Source organism: Eretmochelys imbricata, chromosome 13 (genome assembly GCF_965152235.1).
Source record: "Eretmochelys imbricata isolate rEreImb1 chromosome 13, rEreImb1.hap1, whole genome shotgun sequence".
Lineage (NCBI taxonomy): Eukaryota > Metazoa > Chordata > Testudines > Cheloniidae > Eretmochelys > Eretmochelys imbricata.
The window spans coordinates 233,443-252,750 of record NC_135584.1 but is presented as its reverse complement, the minus strand read 5'-3'; the positions used below and the strand labels follow the sequence as shown (position 1 = coordinate 252,750).

Sequence of the window (19,308 nt, the reverse complement as noted above, 5' to 3'; positions counted from 1 at the left end):
CCCGCGGCTGGCGAGGCTCGGGCCGGCGCAGGAGGGGCCAGGGAGGGAACAGGCTGTGGCGGGCGGCGAACAATCGCTCGGTGCGCGGGCAGCAGCACCACCGTCCCCGTTCTTTTCCGTGAAACCCCACCGGAAACACCTCCGGTCCCCGCGGCCGGAGGGAAGGGGGAACACTTTGTGCGCGGGCTGTGCCGGCACTTCCGGTCTGGTCCAAACAGCAGGGAGGGACCGGAAGTATGGGGGCACAGTTATCGCACGGACACTTCCGGGTCAGGTGACTTTTCCGCTGTGAGCAGGCGGTCGGCGAGGCTGCGGCGGGAGAAATTGGTGGGGTGCTGGTGTTGGAAAAGCTGCAGCCATGGTGAGGGCCCGCGTGTAACGCGGCGGCGGGAGGAGGGGGGGGCCAGGCCCCGGGTGTAACGCGGCGGCGGGAGGAGGGGGGGCCAGGCCCCGGGTGTAACGCGGCGGCAGGAGGAGGGGGGGCCAGGCCCCGGGTGTAACGCGGCGGCTCTTCTTGTAGACTGTGGGGAAGAGCAGCAAGATGCTGCAACACATCGATTATCGCATGAGGTGCATCCTGCAGGATGGACGTGTCTTCATCGGCACTTTCAAGGCCTTCGACAAGCACATGAACCTGATCCTGTGTGATTGCGATGAGTTCCGCAAGATCAAGTGAGCAGGGGTTGTCAGGGTGTGGGCGGAGGGAAGAGAATGCATCACATGGGTGGCTGTCCTGTGTATTCTCATTGAAGGATTTTGGAAGAGTAACAAAGCGAAATGAGAATGAGTGGGATTGTGTTCCAGGGAAAGACTGAACGGGCTAAGCACCGCTGTCTGGCAGAGGTTGAGCGATAGTTTGTGAATATCTGAAAGGTGTAACCTCCAATATGGAAGGGGCCCTATTAGGGTAGGTAATGGGGTTATAACTCAGTTTCTCCCCACTGCTCCATTGAAAATACTTAGCAGAACATATGGAAAAACATCCTGACTTTGAGCTATATCTAGTTTAGGTGGGAGCTCCACACTTCAAAATAAATAGAATGCTTATGTAACTGATGTTATTGTGGTGAGTCTGTGCCTTTCTAGGGATGGGAGGTTATCCCTACTAGCCTAAAAGTAGGAGCCTCTAGTAGTTGTAGTAGATTTATATCCTTCTAGATTAGCCACTAGTGGAGCAATCACTCTGCTAATGTGGGTTACAACTAGACGAGTGTACACTAGGTAACAATCTTGTCCTGGCCCTGGAAAGTTGGACTGACTGGATCTTGTATTAGAGCTCTTCATCTCTGCTTTCTGAATCATCTGCCTGCTTCATGACCTGGTGCTTCTGTTATGGACTCAGCAAGCTGGTTGACTTGGTGGGTGTGGTTTTTGAGATGAGGGTCGCACCTCTGGTTCTGATTATTTCCATGTTTCTCTATACCCACTTTATTCCTGCAGCTCTAGCGGAGGAGTTAGAATGCAGTGGCTGCAGCATTAAGTGTTAGTTTGAAAAACATGGGTGAATTGGTTTGGTTGCTGTGTTGATAGAATTCTAATAACCTCTATGGATTTCGGGAGGTGTGCATTCATGTTATCTTCCACACTTCTGATTCAAGCAGGTAAAACAAGCAAGGGAAACAATTTTATGGAGTCTGTACCCTCTCTCCAGTAACAGCTTTGGTGTGTTCTTGGGATTGGGGGGAACATCACCAGTTTTGGAATAGTGGGATGAGGTATCTGTCACAGACTTGAACAGCGGTGTTCAGAGGAATACTTTTCTCTAAAAACTTACTTCTCTCTCTCTGTCTCTCTCTCTCTCTCAGACCCAAGAATTCAAAGCAGCCAGAGCGGGAAGAGAAACGGGTCCTGGGTCTGGTATTGCTGCGAGGAGAGAACCTGGTGTCTATGACAGTTGAGGGGCCACCTCCAAAAGATGTAAGGAGGATGGGTGCAGAACCAAAGGGGTCAGACAAATCCAGTGTCCATTGCCAACGGGGTTTAAATGGCTAGTCATTAGCTCTACTCTTTCCTGGCACTAGCCTGTGTCTGGATCCAGGGAATTTCACTGTGCAAAGTCTAACTTGTTCTGTAGCAGCTCACACCCATTAGAGATGAAGTGCTTGGGGGTCTGAAACATCTTGCTGAACTGAAATCACTGATTGCTTGTATTTCCCTATGTTTCAGACTGGCATTGCCCGGGTGCCTCTAGCTGGAGCTGCAGGAGGACCTGGAGTTGGGAGGGCAGCTGGACGAGGAGTGCCAGCTGGTGCTCCCATGCCACAGGCGCCAGCAGGGTTAGCTGGTCCTGTCAGAGGAGTGGGAGGACCATCCCAACAGGTGAAATGCTGTGGTTCAGTAGAAGAAAGGACTTAACTCTTGATTACTGTATTTTGAATAGATTTCAGTCTCTTGGCTCTGTGTGGTTCAAGTGTTTGTGCGAGGCAACAACAATCCAAAAATAGATTGAACTGGGGTCCTGGGACTAGCATGTTGCATAGCAGACTCCTCGGCATGTCTGTAGCTCATGCACTGATAGGGAACGGTTTGAAGGAAAGGTGCAGCTTCCTGTATAAAACCCACTTAGTATAATTCTACACTGAATTCCCTGCACAGTAGTATGTTAAGGGTATGCAGCCCTGTCTTGTAATGAGGGCTCATACATGAAATGGAAAATGGGGTAAAAGTCCTAAGGCATGAGAAATGAAGTTAAACCTTTCTTCTTATTGTCCCATTTGCTATAAAAGCAACACTTTGTGCAGTATTTGTGAATTTTCTTTCTGTTCACAGGTGATGACGCCTCAGGGCCGTGGAACAGTTGCTGCTGCTGCTGCTGCAGCCACAGCTAGTATAGCTGGAGCTCCTACCCAATACACACCAGGCCGTGGTGGTCCTCCCCCTCCAATGGGCAGAGGAGCACCTCCTCCAGGTAAAAAACAGCTTTGCTTGTGGTCTAGGACAAGAGGAGGACCATAAGGTGTGGCTGGATTGATGATGACTTTTGACTTTATCTGAACCCAATGAAGAATTGGTATTAAGCAGGATTACTCTGAGGTCCAGCCAGTAGTGAGTTGTGGCTACATTCAACATGGAACTGTAGCAAACAGTAAGCAAAGAATCTGCTGGAGACAGTTGTTTGTTCCTCTTTGGGTTGGGAGTCTGCGCTTCAGTACTTATTATAAGGCCAATCTGTAGTGAAATGCTCATCCCTATCTTAGGTGTAGCAAGTGTCTGTACCAGTTCTGAAACTTGTCCTCTTCCTTTCATTGCAGGAATGATGGGACCACCTCCTGGCATGAGACCACCCATGGGTCCACCCATGGGAATGCCACCTGGCCGAGGTGCACCCATGGGAATGCCTCCCCCAGGGATGAGACCGCCTCCCCCAGGGATGAGAGGTGAGTGAGCCTTCTTGGTATGTGGGAAGGGTGGTATCCAGTTCTGGATAAGTGTGGGACTGTGACAATGTATAAAGTTCAGTAGAGTATGGTGGAGCAGAACTACGTTCCCCCTGCTAGAACAGCTGAGAAACTGCCCTGTAAAACCATTCAGTGTCTCAAGAGGGGCCTCTAGGCCTTTTGAAGCAATGAACTGCACTGTTGCTGAATAGCATTTTCTGCGTGACCTTGCTTCAGATGCTTTGTTGTTCTTTGTAGACTTTTCAACTGATGGCCTTTGTTCTTTTCCTTCCAGGTCCCCCTCCCCCTGGTATGCGCCCACCACGACCTTAAGATATGCTGTGCTGTTACTGTGTTAAGTGAATGGGCTCTGTTTTGCCCCCTGAACGGCCTAGGATTCATTATGTATATTTTTTTTCTATTTACTGGCTGTAAAATTTGCCCTTTTTAATAAAGTTAGAAAATTCTCCCTTGGGGATTACTTTTATTCCACCTGCAGGTGGTTTGAGGCCCAAGGCTCTATGTGGAAGGTAGAAAAGCACTTAAAATGGTGGTGGCAGGAGCTACCTTCAGTCCTTGAGGGAGTAGCAACAGGAGCAGCTAATGGGAGTTTTGCAAGGAAGTTCTCCAGCTGAAGGAGTAACTACATGACCATTGAAGTGAGTTTGTGTGCTTGCTGCCTGATTGAAGTATGTAGTGTGGTCTGATTTGGGATCCATCTGCTGAGCCTAGCAGCCTGCTAGGCAAGGCTGAGACCTTCTTAACGAGGCTTTGATCTCTATTCCCTTTAGCACCCATTAATCCTTAACTAGGGGACAGGGCTACGCAGGGAGAGCAGGGATTTAAAGAGCCAACTCCAAAGGGCTTGTCTACACTACCGCGCGGGGTCGATCTAAGATACACAACTTCAGCTACGTGAAATAGCGTAGCTGAAGTCTATGTACTTAGATCTACTTACCGTGGTGTCTTTTTACTGCAGTAAGTCAACAGCTGATGCTCTCCCGTCGACTTTGCTTGTGCTCCTCGTTCTGGTGGAGTACCAGAGTCAATGGGAGAGCGCTCAGCAGTCGATTTATCACATCTGCTGGATCGATCGCTGCCTTCCGAGCTGGCGAGTAGTATAGACGAGCCCTGAGTGAGCAGAGGAGCTAGCTAACAGTTTTGCAAAAGAATGTAAGAGCTAGATGCACCTAATTAACATTCTTTAAACTTAGACCAATAAACTCTCTCCCACCCCCCCAAAAAAGTTCCAGGAGTAAAAAGAATGCACACAGAAGTCCAGCAGCAGAGTGGGGACTGTTCTGTTTACTGCAGTGAATACAGCATGTGTGATTACCTGCCTTGTGGCCAGGTGGCGTGTGTCCATTTAGGGCAAGGAACTCATAGCCCTCAGAGACCATGTAAAGGCTCTAGAGACCAGTGTGACTGAACTGGAGGAGTTAAGGGAGACAGAGGCACATAACTGAGACTTTCCTAGACACACAGTGGTCCCACCCCCAGTCTGACAGCCTCTGTGCTATTGAAGAGGATGAAAGTCTTGGTGAAGGAGAACATCAGAGTAGAGGGAAATTATCTTGTAGCTGGGACCCTCCTTCCAGATGCCATGGGTGTCTCCTCACACTGAAATTCCTCCCTGGGGGAGGGAATCCCATTTATTAGAAAAAGCCAGGTAATAGCAATGGGAGACTTGATCACTAGAAATGTAGACAGCTGGGTTTGTGCTGAGACTGAGCATCACATGGTGAATTGCCTGCTGGTTGCAAACATTGCAGATCTCTTGAGACATCTAGACAGGCGTATGTGAAGTGCTGGGGAGAAGCCAGTAGTCATAGTACAAATAGTTACCAATGAAATAAGGAAAGGTAGGAGAGAGGTCCTGGCAGCAAAATGTAAGGAGCTAGGAACAATATTGAAGTCCAGGACCTCCATGGTAGCATTTTCTGATATGCTGTCAGTTACTGCCTGGCTAAGACAATGGTGTAGAGAAGGGGGGTTTAGGTTCATTAGGAACTGGGGAATCTTTTGGAAAGTAGAAGCCTCTAGAGCAGCAGTAGTCTATTTTTGGTCAAGGTCCAGACTCCAGAGAAAATTAAATAATAATCACAATAATGAGTAAATACAAAGATTTCAGGGTCCATTCAAAAGCATATGGCAGTCTGGATTTGGCCTACAGTCAGTCTATTGACTACCCCTGCTCTAGAGCAATGGTTCCCAACCATTACTCCTCCAGCTCCTAGGGCTCTTCCCTTGGCCTCTTGCAGGAAGGAAGGGGAGCTGACCTGTTGCTCATACAGGAGAAAGGGGAATTGGAGCTCTGATTGGTTGTTCCACCTGCGGCGGAGATGGGCCAGTGAGGCAAACAGCCAATCAGAAAGCAACATGCTCACTTTGTTCTCACACTGCTTCAAAAAAAATTCTGTAGCACACCTGTTTGGGTCAGATGCACACAGGCTCGGAAACACTACTATAGAAGGAGGATGGGTTCCACCAAACCAAAATGGAACCAGATTGCTGGCAACTAAAATAAAAAGATTGCAGATAAGCTTCTAAACTAAGGGCTGGGGGAAAGCTGACATTTACAGAGGAGCATGTGGTTTGGGCAGAAACATTGGTTAGGAGAGGATCTATTAATGGGGATTCTCTATATCCTAATAAGGAGGTGAGGATGAAAGTTGATAAGCCTTAGGTAGGAGCAGAAAAGAAACACGCAAATGCAAGGGTACCATTCAACTAAATCACAATGGCAGACAGCCAAAAAGTGACACATTGTACTATTGGGCTATCACCAGCAGGAGAGTGAATTTGTGTGGGGGGGTGGAGGGTGAGAAAACCTGGATTTGTGCTGGAAATGGCCCAACTTGATGATCACTTTAGATAAGCTATTACCAGCAGGACAGTGGGGTGGGAGGAGGTATTGTTTCATATTCTCTGTGTATATATAAAGTCTGCTGCAGTTTCCACAGTATGCATCTGATGAAGTGAGCTATAGCTCACGAAAGCTCATGCTCAAATAAATTGGTTAGTCTCTAAGGTGCCACAAGTACTCCATTTCTCATTGTACATATGCTTATATATAAATGCTAGAAGTATAAATACTAAGATGGGTGAACTTGAGTGCCTGATATTCAGTGAAGATATTGATAAAATCTGCATCACAGAAACTTGGTAAAACAATGATAATCCATGGGACAAAGTAATAGCAGGGTAGAAAATATTACAGGAATGTCAGAAGGGTGTGCTGGTGGAATAGTGGCACAAGAAGTGAAAAAACATCAAGTTAAATATATTGAAAATCAAATAGTACTATAGAATCTGTAGGGTAGTGGTCTCTAACCTTTTGAAGCACAAGATCACTTTTTGAATTTAAGTGCAACCCAGGATCTACCTCAAAGAAAATGTAGAAATAACAATCACACAAACCCAACACCCTTGCCCTGCTGCTTCCCTGAGGCTCTGTCCAGCTCACTTTATCCTCCCCCTCTCCCTTACTTTCACCAACCTGGGACAGGGGGTTGGGGTGCAGGGCTGGGGTTCAGATTCCAGCTGGGCACTGTTTACCTCAGGTCGCTCCCAGGTGGTGGTGCAGCAGGACTAAGGCTGTCTCCCTGCCTGCTCTGGGAAGTGGCCAGCATGTCCAGCAGCAGCTCTGAGGGGGTGTGGTGGTGGGGGGAGGTGGCTCCACACACTGCCGGCCCCTGCCCCAGGCATTTCCCCTGCAGCTCCAATTGGCCACAATTCCCTGTTCCTGGCCAATGGGTGTTGCAGGGCCCATGCATGGAGACCCCGCCCCCAAGGAGTTCAAACATGAAATTACAGAACTAGTAACAGTGGTATGTAACCTTCATTTAACTCAGCTTCTGTGCCAGATGACTAGAGGCTAGCTAATGTGAAACCAATTTTTTTAAAAAGGCTCCAGAGGGGATCCTGGCAATTACAGGCTGGTAAACCTAACTTCAGTACCAGGCAAACTGGTTGAAACTATAGTAAAGAACAGAATTATCAGATGCGTAGATAAACATTATTTGTTGAGGAAGAATCCACACAGCTTTTGTAAAGGGAAATGTATGCCTCAATCTACTAGAATTCTTTGAGGGGGTTAACTAACATGGACAAGGGTGCTCCACTGGATGTATATGATAGAGGTCTATAAAATCATGAATGGAGTAGAGAAAGTGACTTAGGAATGTTATTTATCCCTTCATGTAACACAAGAACCAGGAATCGCCCAATGAAATTTATAGGTAGCAGGTTTAAAATGAACAAAAGGAAGTGCTTCTTCACACGAGACACAGTCAACCTGTGGGACTCATTTCCAGGGAACCTTGGAAGACCAAATGTATAACTAGGTTAAAAAAAGAATTAGATAAGTTCATGGAGGATAGGTCTCTGCATAGCTACTAGCCAGGATGGTTAGGGATGCAACCCTATGCTCTGGTGACCTTACCCTCTAAATGCCAGAAACTGGGAGTAGACAACAGGGGATGCATCACTCAATAGTTGCCCCGTTCTTTTCATTCCCTCTGAAGTACCTGGCATTGGCCATTGTTGAAAGACAGGATACTTGGCTGGATGGACCACTAGTCTGACCCAGCATGGCTCCTCTGATGTTAACCAATAGGTGGGAGTCCCCCAGAATTTGCACTTACAGTCCTTTCTCCTGCCAGAGGCCTCCTAGAACAGTGGATTCTAGTATTCACCTTTTAGAGCTTTTCTTCAAAATGTCTGCAGCCTCAGGCAGCTATTACTGGTTTGGTTACACATGGCTCAGTTTTTAAACATAAAAGCAAGCTCTGTGTTTGCTATAAGTAGGAGACTCCAGGAGCTGGGACTCAGCTGAATTATGAAGTCAGCAAATAATAGTTTGGCATCTGTCCCATTATGCCACTACAAAGGGCCCTGTCTACATCTCAACATAGACAACTAAAAATGGAACTTGGCCTTCTCTCCCAAATGAGTTTGACACCCCTGGTTTAAGTACATTTCACCTTTTCTGGACTGTGCTGCAGCAAGCTGTTCTAATCCAGTCATGTTCATCCTAATTTGTAGCTTCTGGTCAGGTTTTTGATTGAGACCCACATCTGTACTCTCCACTGTAGAATTGCTACCTGTCCTTTTGTTAAACTGGGTATTAGTAAGCTTGCCAGACCAAGGTCAACTGTTTCCTCTATCACGGAGCTCCCTCCCTTGTCAAGGCCTAATGCACTGAGTAAGACCTCATACAGTAGGAGCAGGCAGAGTGGTGGCTTATATGTATTGGGACTAGTGCTAGAGTATTTTTTCCAGCATCTGCAGCCTTCTACAGCCATTGCATTAGGACAGCAAGGAAGAAAATAGCTGGAGTGAATATAGTCTGAATCTAGGCATATTTGTTCCTGCAGCATAGCACAACATAGGGCTACTTCCTTCTCACAAAGGGAGAGGCAGGCTATGCCCTCAGTGCTCATGCCTGTGCTACCTCTAGTAGACCTTTGGTCTAGAGAAACTGCTACTCCTTGTGACTGTTCAACTCTTCTCTGTTTTAGAGCAGGATTCCAAGGGCTAGATGTAGATACAGCCCTTTCTCCTCTATTTTCTCTCCCACTAACTTCCTGGCAGTATCAGCAAGTGGTGCCACCCTTCTTCAAGGAAAGTTGATGACTAGAGTTAAGTAACTATTTGTCCGCTTACTACATCTGTTCCTGTAATGTTACTATGTGAAAACTGCTGGAACTTATTGTACGATGCTTGCCTCCTTGCTCACTGATGTAGGTGTACAGCTCAAGACGTAAAGAAGTGAGAACCATCCTGGCAGTTTTGTACTATCTCCCATGGTCTAGTTTTCTCAATTGCCACAGCTAAGTGAGCAGCAGGCTATGTTACAAAAGTATAAGGAAGTCAATCCTTCGCTGCAACTTCAGAAGACATGGTTTTCCTTTATGTGCTAATTCAGCAGGTGCTGGTGCATTTACACTGAGTCCAAGAATTTAACAGACATTGTAAGTTCAGGCCACTTAAGAGGCTACATTATTCTAGCAAACACAGAATGGAAAGCAGGGTTTTTCTGGAAGAGGCACAAAGTCTCCTACAGTTAGATTTTCCAGGGAATCCTTCTGGCAAAGAGCTGCTGTCACTTCCTCTTATACCTGTAAAAAGACAATATTGGAAGTCCCAGTCAGTCCAAATGCCTGCACTGGTGATAAAGGGACAGGATAGGGGTAAATGAGCTCCTAGACAAAGGCAATGCCAGCCTCCTCAGAAGTAGCCCACCAGTGTGCCAGTAAAACACAAGTCTCCATGTGTGTTCCCAAGCATGGGGCTGGCAGCACTGGCTGAACAGGGCTGACTTTGCATCAACATTAGCACCATGGGTGCTTGTCTGCTGTGGCCCTTAAAGGAGGAAATGGGACAAACCAGGCCAACAGAAAAGTCTTAAAGGTAATAAGGCTGTTTACCTGGATTTGGATTTGAAGTTCCCTCCTTTCCTGTGTCGGGCTAAGCCCAAACGCTTCTGCTCGTCAAAGGAGGGGCTGCACGAGAAAGAGCTCAGTGAGACATAGCCATGCTCCCTGAAATAGGAAACTCTATACCCCTCTGCTCAGTTCATGTGTTGCCCACTGGGTTCGTGCTTTCCTGCCATGATTCAGCACTTTTCTGGTGCTGACTGGGAGGACAGTCTTAGCTGAGAAAAGTATTCCTTTGCTCACCCACTGCATTGCCCCCAGCCCATGCAAGACGTGGTTTCCCCACTCATGCCACCTGATCTCTTCCTGCCCCAAATACCTTGAGTGGCCTTATGGAAGCAGCACCTCTGGTCTGTGACAGAGGTGCTCTCAGACAGGACACCCTCTGCTCTCCTCACAAGATATTCCTGTATAACTCTCCCTTGCCCCCACTATCCTTCAAAGCAGCAAGATGAAGCCTGAGCCTCTCTCTACTGCCTGCAGAAGGTATCACTGGTGAAGATTTCCCCGGCTGTGCAGGGAGTAGAGTGCCTCCACCACAGCCTGTGCAAACCCAGTGATGCTGAGCCAAGTTACCCAGCACGATACTGTTTTAGGGCCTTCCTGCTTGTGTTGGTGAGCTCCTCATCGAAGACAGATGATTGCTTCTTCCGTTTGGGACCTTGGAAAGCAAGCAACAGAGCCAGCGATTAGCAAGGCTTGATGTACAGAAGCAGGATCCCTGCGAAGGTCACACAGTCCACAACATTATTTGCATTACTAAAGCGCCTAGGAACTCAAGTCATGGACCATAACCCCATGGTGCTACATGGTGTACAAATGCAGAACAAAAAGACTGGCCTCAGCCCTCCTAGTGATCGGTGTGGGCACTAGGAACATCCATTTTATAGACAGGAAATGGACTCTCCCGTCACTGCCTGCAGTCTCTACTGTTCCAATCTTCCAGGTCACTTTCTATTGATTTGGGTGTTTGTCAACAGCACAGCCACCAGTGGCATCTATGCAATCAGCATTACGATAAATGCTAGCAGCAAAACCCTCCTGCACCCCAGCAGTAAACGTGCTCTCAGCTCTCACAAGCAGCATGCAGCTCTAAGGAGCAGCCACATTGCAACTGGGAAATCAGCTAAAGCATTCTCTGAGCTGTTTTTGTGGAGAACAGATGCTCTTCGCTTACCTGCTGAGGGAGGCTCATCCTCGGGCACAACTCGAGCTCGCTTTGCTCGGCGGTTCCTCTTTGCTACGCGCTCTGCATACATCTGTGACTTCAGGATTTCAAATTGTGATCTCTGCTCTGGCTGGGAGAGACAGAAATCTAAGTTTACAGCTAATATGCTCCTGCATGAGGGAGCAGACCAAGCCACCCAGGCCCCTGCCTCCTCTCGGATCCCCTCACTCACTGTCATTTGGCCTTTTTTCTGAGTATCCTGCATAAATGTCTTCCTCTTCTTCTTTCCTCTCAACGCCAAGTCAAATTCCTGAAGGGCTTTAGCCACTGGTGAGACACAGACGGGGTGAGGGAATACAGAAGGTTCAAGAGCAGAGAGCAATTTCAGACCCGATTCAGAGATGCATGATTCGAATTAGCCCATTGGTCCAGACCCAAAGGCCTCCCTCTTCCCAGGACTCACATTTCTCTTTCTTTCTCTCCTCTCGGCTCTGGAACCAGCTCCGCTCAGGCCCCTCTTCTACCTTCTGTTCTCCTGTCTCCAGTCGCTTCTTTGCCATGTTGATCTGTGGGACAGCCCAAGCAGACGGGGAGCTCATGGACCTGCAGAGTGGCCGCTACCCAGTCTGGGGAACCTAGGGCACACACCTCACTGGGTCCCCCTCTCAGCGTTAGTGCATAGAAGCCCCTGGTATGTATGGATTACAGTGCATGGAGCCTCGAGAGCCCCTACTCACCTTCACTAGGTGACTGGGGGCACATTCCCCAACCAATAATGCCCTATCCTGGGCTAGGGGCTTTGCCCTGTCCATCCTCCAGAGTAGCCAGCCCACACCCAGGGGAGTGAGTTTCCCATATCTCAGTGCCCTACCCAGCCCAGACTGTAGGAGCAAGCTCTCACTACCCTCACCTGGGCCTCTGATTGCTGCATCTCACGCTCTTCACGCTCTAGACGCAGCACTGCATACACATCTTTCTCCAGCTTCCCAATCTTATCCCGGAATTTCAGGATCACATCTGCAAACGCACCCAGTGGGGGCAGAGAGAAAGACACACATGGTCTTTGTGAGAATTGTCTGCGCTTCAGCACCTCCCATCCTCACCGGGCTCCTTGTCTGTAACCCCATCCTAGCAAGGCACATACCCTGGGGGAGGATTCTGGCCTTCACTGGCATCTTGGCTGTCTTCACAATCTCCTTCAGCATCTTGCGCTCCTCCTCGCCCACCAGTGAGACTGAGCGGCCAGCCCGACCGGCCCGTGCTGTCCGCCCCACCCGGTGCACATAGTGCTTGGTGGTGTTGGGCATGGTGAAGTTGATCACCTGTGGGGAAGACATGGGATTAGCAGGGAAGCAAGGCCAGTGCCAGACTCATGGGACCTCAAGAGGGCTCAGAGCCTCGCACACTTACCGTTTTGACACCCTCAATGTCAAGTCCTCGGGCCGCAACGTCCGTAGCTACCAGTACATCGATCTGCTCATCTTTAAAGCGCCTGACCGCAGAGAATACAAGCTGTTATGCAAGCAATGGGCTCCCTCCACAATTCCTGCAGAAGCCGCTCTTCTCCCCCTCCGGGGCTACCCACTATGCCAGTACCTGAGGGCCTCCAACCGCTGTGTCTGAGAGAGGTTCCCATGCAGCTCCCCCACCTGCAGGCCCATCAGCCCCAGCAGGATGTGCATGCGGTGAGCCTGCTTCTTGGTCTGTGTGAAAAGCATCACGTGGTCTGTGAAGGTCCGTGTCAGCAGAGCTGAAAGACAAAGTCCTGTCAGCAAGCAGCAGAGACAACTCCAGGTGTCCCCACAAAGCTACCTTGCAGTAAAACACTGCTTCCAGCTTTCCCATGCCACTTGCCAGGGCTCACCCACCCAACTCCTCCTCCCATGCCGCTCTACTCACCTGACACGATAGCTTCTCTGTCCCCTTCTCTGTTGGGACGGACCCGGATAAATTCCTGCCGCAGGAAAGGGGCTACATCCGTGTTGCTATTCACAAAAATCCGGACAGGATTCTTCAGGGAAACAGCAGCCAAATCCTTTACCTATCCAAATGAAGGAAGGGAAGTGTCACTACACTGAAAAAGGGAAGTCTGCCAAAACCCTCCATCCCCACCCTCCTATCTGAACTGAACATGCCTCCGAACAGGCTGCATAGGCCCCATCCTTACCTCATCTGTCATGGTGGCAGAGAACAGCATGGTCTGACGGTGGTGGGAGCACAGCCGAATTATCTCCTTCATCTGTTCCTCAAAATACTCATCCAACATCCTAGAAAGGAGAGAAGGGTTGAGCAGAGTCTTCTACAGCATCAACCCTGACCAGCTGCTGTTCTAGACCAGGTAAACTCTCCTCTCACAGCAATGGGCAAGCTAGAAGCCAATGCCTCATTCTCCACCACCCACCCACCCAGCTTACCTGTCTGCCTCATCCAAGATCAGCACCTCGATGCTGCTCAGGTGGAAGGAGGGGCAGTTATGGAGATGATCTATCAGGCGCCCAGGAGTGGCAATGAGAATGTCTGGCCCAGAGCGCAAAGCTGCCTCCTGAGTCTTCACATCCAAACCCCCTGTGATCGTGAAAACCCAGAAAGGACCATGAGATCCTGGAGCAGGATGAGATAGAGAGCCCCCAGGCCTGTATCCATTGTGGGGTGAAGAGTCCTTTCAGTGAGTGCCTCAGACATCAGATACAAAAGAGACCCCTTGATTGCAGATATGGTCCATCCCCAGATGTCATGGGAGAAGCACAGGATACCACTCCAGGTTAAAGCATCAGTGTGTGTACACGCTGTGAACAGGAGCACAACTGCCCTATAGCCTGACCAGCTCTAATCATGGGACGCCAGGTTCTCTATGCCCCCATCCCTTAGAGTTAGGGGTTACCTGGAGCAGTTTGGAAGAGGATAGCATGGTCCATGCGAACTGAACTCTCAGCCCCATGGCTCATACTCACCCACAGCTAGGCAGGTTGTGACGCTGCTGAACTGGGCCAGCTGCTTGGTGACAGAGTGCACCTGAATGCCTAACTCTCGGGTTGGCACCAGAACCAGCACCCGAGTCACTGGAGCCTGGCGAGGTTTGTAGATCAAGCGCTCCAGTACAGGTAGGGTGAATGCAGCAGTTTTACCTGCAGAACAAAGGGCATCAAGAATTAGTTCACCTCGAAAACATGATGCTTCCCATAGCATCTCAGTCCTCATTCAGGCTCTTACCTGTCCCAGTGGCAGCACAAGCACAAATATCCTTTCCCAGCAGACCCACGGGAATACAGGCCTTCTGGATTGGGGTTGGCTGCTTGAAGCCCAGGGCTGTGATTGCCTGCCAAGGAAACAGAATAGTTAGGCATCAGATAAAAGAAAGGGAAATCTCAATCTAGATGCGACCTGTGTAGTGGAAATCTCACCTTATTCTACACTAGAAAACATTAATTCCCCCAAAGCTAGCGCTCATGCCCATTTCCTACACTGTCTCCTGCTAGGAGAGGCTGCAACTGGAGTAGCTGGGAGCTTCCCCAAAAGCACGTGGGAGAGGCTGTGAACTCCTGCCCCCTTCCTTGCAATCCTTTCTGCAGTGACTCAGATAGCTTAATACCTTTAGTAGAGGGCGTGAGAGGTTCATGTCCTGGAATGACAAGTTATCATCGTACTGAGATGCATCTTCGAAAAATCTCTCTGTTTCCTGAAGGAAATAAAACAAAGAGGAAGAGCTGAAAATTTCCAGCACACATTGCACTTCTGGGCTCCATCCTACACACTATCGTTTGTCAAGTGGGTCTGGGTTCTTTGGGATGGAAGGTGCTTGCTGGAGAAATGCTCAGTGTTATTCTGCCCTTCCCTCCAGTGACACTCACAATCTCTCCTACTTTCTTCTGTCTCTTTCGCTCCTTCACCTTGAGGGTATCTGAAAAGAAAGAGAGATACGCTAAGTATTTTCCACTGAATGCATCTGATGAAGTGAGCTGTAGCTCATGAAAGCTTATGCTCAAATAAATTTGTTAGTCTCTAAGGTGTCACAAGTACTCCTTTTCTTTTTGCTAAGCATTCGGTATCAGCTAAGAGCAACTTCAACCCCAACCCCGGCATGGAAGCCCCAACCCCAACCAAGGCATGGAAAAGAGGAGACTAAGGGGGGATATGACAGAGGTCTATAAAATCATGAGTGGTGTGGAGAAAGTGAATAAGGAAAAGTTATTTACTTGTTCCCATAATATAAGAACTAGGGGCCACCAAATGAAATTAATGGGCAGCAGATTTAAAACAAATAAAAGGAAGTTTTCTTCACACAGCTCACATTCAACCTGTGGAACTCCTTGCCTGAGGAGGTTGTGAAGGCTAGGACTATAACAGGGTTTAAAAGAGAAATAGATAAATTCATGGAGGTTAAGTCCATTAATGGCTATTAGCCATGATGGGTAAGGAATGGTGTCCCTAGCCTCTGTTTGTCAGAGGGTAGAGATGGATGGCAGGAGAGAGAACTTGATCATTACCTGTTAGGTTTACTCCCTCTGGGGGACCTGGTATTGGCCACTGTCAGTAGACAGGATACTGGGCTGGATGGACCTTTGGTCTGACCCAGCATGGCCATTTTTATGTTCTTATGTTTCCTGCACCCCAGCGTGCCTGCCAGAATTCTACCCCGCATCTTCCCCCAGTCAGTCATTGATGGAGAGGCCTGTGAAACTGATTCCCATGCAAACTGGGGAATCAGTTGGCAAGCAAGTTCCTTTCCCCATGGAAAGGACACATCTCTGATGGAAATACTGGGAGCTGAGACTCCAATTAGACAAGAGCAAAATCTGGGAGAACAATATTGCAGGGACCAGCGGGGAGGATATATGCCAAATAAAGGAGATTCCTGCCCATTCCCCTTCCAACCTACCCTCCATGCCGCCACTGGTGCCAGTTCTCTCTCATGAGATTCTCTTCTCCACTCTGCCAATGGCCCCCGACTAATTTCTTTCTTCCTGCCCTTCCCCACACTTGTAATTACCTGCTTTGGTGAGGATACTCTCATCAGTTGAGGAATATTGGGACTCTACATCCTCTTCCTCCTCTCCACTGTCTTCCTCACTTTCCTTCTCTTTGGTTTTATCCTCCTCCATCTCGGTGTCTTCCCCTTTCATCTTAACATGTTTCGCTTCCCTTTCCTAAGAGAAGACATGAGATCAATGGCCTGGGGAGCGTGTCAGAAAGATCCCAGCCAACCTCTGAACAGAAGTTTCCAAAGGTTTCCTTATGGAAAAGGGGATTGAAAGAAGGGCAAAGTTCCCTTCTCCCCTCCACAATGGGAGGTCCTTCCAAGGGTTGTTGGTGGTAGGAGCTAAAAGCTTTTGTCCACCAATCAGTGAACATCCCACTAACCTGCGTTTTCCTTTTTTTTCTCACTTTTTCAATCTTCTCATCCAATGTTGTTGCTGCTGCTCTCTGGGCAGGGCAAGACAGACAGTTAGGGAGAGGAAGGATAGGAAGGGGTAGGGATAGCTCAGTGGTTTGAGCATTGGCCTGCTAAACCTAGGGTTGCGAGTTCAATCCTTGAGGGGGCCATTTAGGGATCTGGGGCAAAAACTGGGGATTGGTCCTGCTTTGAGCAGAGAGTTGGACTAGATGACCTCCTGAGGTTCCTTCCAACCCTGATATTATATGACATTATATGACAAGGGGGAATCTGTAAGAGCCACCCAGCAGCAGCTCTGGCACACAGCGATGCTGGCAAATAACAAAGGGAATAGGAAAACATGATCATGATCATTTATATGCAGGTCCCAAAAGTCTGCAAGGTGCATGACAGAGCAGTGAGAGAAGACTTGGTCCCTCTCCCAGAGACCTTTCAAACTAAAGTCTGGGGCAATACAAAAAGTCAGAGTGAAACAACAGGGTATGGGACTTGGGTGTTTTGGGCATATATCGATCGTCTCCATTAGTTTTAATTCAGTTTACCAGACAAAGAAAGGTGGGTGGTGGAATGGGCCCTAAGTGACCCGGGTCACGGCACCGAGCTGCCTGGTAAGGTTCCGAGAGGACCCTACGCACTCCAGGAGACTCGACCAGCGCAACCTCCATCCCCTGCATTCTCCGAGGGGGGAAGGAAACGTGCAAGGCCGTTTACCGTAGAGAGAGCGATCAGCAGAGCCGCCCGCCATTCGCCCCACCGCCCCACGCAAGGCGAAGGAAACGTTCCGTGCAAGTGGGGAGCGAGGCTCCGGAAGAGAGCCGAGGCGCGGCCTGCTCGCCCCGCGCACACTGGGCGTTCCGGCTGCGGGGGGCACGAGACGCGCCGCTACTAGCCGCGTTTAAGACCCGCAGAGCGTTGGGGCCGCCGGCAGGGCGTCCGGCCCCCCCCCCCCCTCGGGCAGGGCGTCCGCCCCCCCCCCCCCTCGGGCCCCCTCCGGGCCCCGCGCCCCCCCTCGGGCAGGGCGTCCGGGTCCCCCCCCCGGCCACGCACCTTGCCCCTGAGCTGGCGCAGCGCCTCCGCCCAAGCCCCGCTCGCCGCGCCCGGAGCCTCCTTCTCCGCGAAGACGAAGCCGGCGCTGAAGTCCCCGCCGCGGCGTCTCTGCTGCCCCCGGCCCCGCGGCCCCTGCGGGCGAGAAGGGGGTGAGGCAAGGCCCAGACAGCGGCCTGGCTCCGGGGGCCCAGCCCGGCCGCCCCTCACCTCCGCCTCCTCCTCCTCCTCCGCCGCCGAGTCCCCGGACTCGGGCTCCTCTGGCGCCGCGTCCCCCTCCCCGAGCGTGGCCACGAGCCCGAGCGCCTGCAGCATGGCGCGCGCCGAGAACGCCCCCACCCGCGGCCCGGGCCCGGTCCCGGTCCCGGTCCCGGTCCCGGCTCCGGCTCAGCAGGCGCGCGCCGAGAACGCCCCCCGTCCAGGTCCCGGCACAGCAGGCACGCGGCACTCGGCCTCGGTCGCGCGCGGCGCATGCGCGGAGGCCCGCTGGGCGGGGCCACGGGCGCCCCGATACGCCCCGCCCCCCGGCGGAGTCACCCCCCCCCCCGCCCCGGAAAGGAAACTGAAAGCGCCGGCGGGGGGACGCTGCTTCCCCGTCGGGGTCCGGGCGGCGCCGCGGGCTGGGAGCGAGCCGCGGGGTCTGGCTGGTGAGGCGCGTCCCCGCTCTCCCTCTCCCGGCCCGGGGCGGCTCTTGGCTCGGGCCAGGCTGGGTCTCTGCGAGCTTCCGGGCCTGGGTAAGGCTCGGCCCAGCGGGAGGGTGGCCGGGTACCGGGTGGGGGCAGTCAGCGGTGCTAAGGAAAAGCCCCCCATGGTGGTAGGGCGCTGTTCGTGCCGGGGGGTCAGGCCGGGGGCTGGAGGCGGGGACAGGCCGGAAAGGGGGGGGCTGGAGGTCCGGCCGGGGGCTGGAGGGGGGGGGGGCTGGAGGTCAGGCCGGGGGCTGGAGGGGGGGACAGGCCGGAAAGGGGGGGGCTGGAGGTCCGGCTGGGGGCTGGAGGGGGGGGCTGGAGGTCCGGCCGGGGGCTGGAGGGGGGGCAGGCCGGAAAGGTGGGGGCTGGAGGTTAGGCTGGGGACTGGAAAGGGGGGGAGGTAGGCCGGGGGGTTGAAGGGGGGGCCGGAGTTCCAGCCGGGGGCTGGAGGGGGGGGCAGGCCGGAAAGGGGGGGGGCGGAAGTCAGGTTGGGGGCTGGAGGGGATGGAGGTCAGGCTCTAAGAAGCTGGGAAATGACACTGCCGAACTTTGCATTTGTGAATTTTGAGCAAAAAATGGTGCAGTGGGGTTGTGTTTGGTGCAGGGTGTCCTGGAAACGCCCTCCAGCTACAGGAGCTCTTGGGCAGCCCCCCTTGGGCTGGGCTAGTGGGGAACCAGAAACTGAAACTGACTAGAGAGAAGTGACAAACTGGTGAGCTGTTTTTCAGTGATACAGAAACCGACCAGTAGCAGTAGGGTGGTGGGTAAGGACTTGGTATTTGTCTTAACTAGACCAAGCCTTGGAAAACAGGGTTTGTGATTCCTGGGACACTTGGCGACCCTGGCTATGGGAATGAGAGGCAGTTAAGGGAAAGGGGTGTAGTTCCATAGGGACGCTTCTTTGAGGGTTGCTTGTGCTGGGCTGGCCTGATTGAGACTTATGTCTCCTATCTCTTAGGACAGGGACCACCATGGTGTAGGCAGGCTGCTTTGAGAGAGCAGGGTGGGACAGGGAGGACTTGGCTCAGAGGTGTCCTCATGGGAGGACAGGGAGCATGAGGCCATCAGACGGGGGTGTTCCAATGCTCAGTGGAAGGAAACTGGATTTGGGACAGTGACAGATTCATGTTTAGGGGAAGAGGTGCAGATGGTGAAGTGTGCCTAGTATGTGAAGTGTTAATTTATAAGCTAAGATAGTATA

General features: G+C 51.2%; 3 protein-coding genes across 7 annotated transcripts in view; 2 read left to right on the top strand and 1 right to left on the bottom strand.

Moving 5' to 3' along the window:
• The first annotated feature begins 256 nt into the window (after positions 1–256).
• On the top strand, positions 257–3,846 carry SNRPB (small nuclear ribonucleoprotein polypeptides B and B1). Its single transcript, XM_077832266.1, has 7 exons — positions 257–361; positions 521–672; positions 1,806–1,917; positions 2,167–2,319; positions 2,770–2,908; positions 3,252–3,377; positions 3,673–3,846. The coding sequence occupies exons 1-7, from the start codon at positions 359–361 to the stop codon at positions 3,708–3,710; spliced, it is 723 nt and encodes a 240-aa protein (XP_077688392.1). The 5' UTR covers positions 257–358; the 3' UTR covers positions 3,711–3,846.
• A 5,423-nt stretch (positions 3,847–9,269) lies between these two features.
• On the bottom strand, positions 9,270–17,857 carry DDX27 (DEAD-box helicase 27). 3 transcript variants are annotated; one of them, XM_077831984.1, is made up of 21 exons: positions 17,632–17,849; positions 17,425–17,556; positions 16,344–16,406; positions 15,973–16,129; positions 14,834–14,883; positions 14,575–14,661; positions 14,196–14,301; positions 13,937–14,110; positions 13,400–13,550; positions 13,153–13,252; positions 12,885–13,026; positions 12,582–12,735; positions 12,396–12,477; positions 12,130–12,307; positions 11,896–12,002; positions 11,449–11,551; positions 11,218–11,312; positions 10,995–11,115; positions 10,394–10,478; positions 9,809–9,883; positions 9,270–9,499 (listed from the first exon to the last, which is right to left on the bottom strand). In XM_077831984.1, exons 1-21 carry the CDS (start codon positions 17,734–17,736, stop codon positions 9,484–9,486), a joined length of 2,283 nt encoding a protein of 760 aa, XP_077688110.1. In that variant the 5' UTR covers positions 17,737–17,849; the 3' UTR covers positions 9,270–9,483. The 3 variants fall into 3 exon arrangements, 2 of the variants coding, with proteins under 2 accessions (XP_077688110.1, XP_077688109.1); XM_077831983.1 differs by having other exon boundaries at positions 17,425–17,850; XR_013347755.1 differs by lacking the exons at positions 9,270–9,499; positions 9,809–9,883 and having other exon boundaries at positions 10,995–11,132; positions 17,425–17,857.
• A 133-nt stretch (positions 17,858–17,990) lies between these two features.
• Positions 17,991–19,308, top strand: part of ZNFX1 (zinc finger NFX1-type containing 1) — a 36,181-nt gene continuing 34,863 nt past the window's right edge. For 2 of the 3 annotated variants that reach the window (XM_077831910.1, XM_077831909.1), the window contains exon 1: positions 17,991–18,155. The gene's annotated coding sequence lies outside the window, so the exon portion shown is untranslated. The remainder of the gene's footprint in view (positions 18,156–19,308) is intronic. The other variant, XM_077831911.1, reaches the window with a different exon arrangement.

Coding starts and splice junctions, on each gene's coding strand:
- SNRPB (XM_077832266.1), top strand. Junction 2,909..3,251: donor CAGAGGAGCACCTCCTCCAG/GTAAAAAACAGC, acceptor CTTTCATTGCAG/GAATGATGGGACCACCTCCT. Junction 3,378..3,672: donor GCCTCCCCCAGGGATGAGAG/GTGAGTGAGCCT, acceptor TTTTCCTTCCAG/GTCCCCCTCCCCCTGGTATG.
- DDX27 (XM_077831983.1), bottom strand. CDS start 17,736: ATGCTGCAGGCGCTCGGGCTCGTGGCCACGCTCGGGGAGGGGGACGCG. Junction 11,552..11,895: donor TGCAGCAATCAGAGGCCCAG/GTGAGGGTAGTG, acceptor GCTGTCCCACAG/ATCAACATGGCAAAGAAGCG. Junction 10,479..10,994: donor GGATGAGCCTCCCTCAGCAG/GTAAGCGAAGAG, acceptor TTGCTTTCCAAG/GTCCCAAACGGAAGAAGCAA.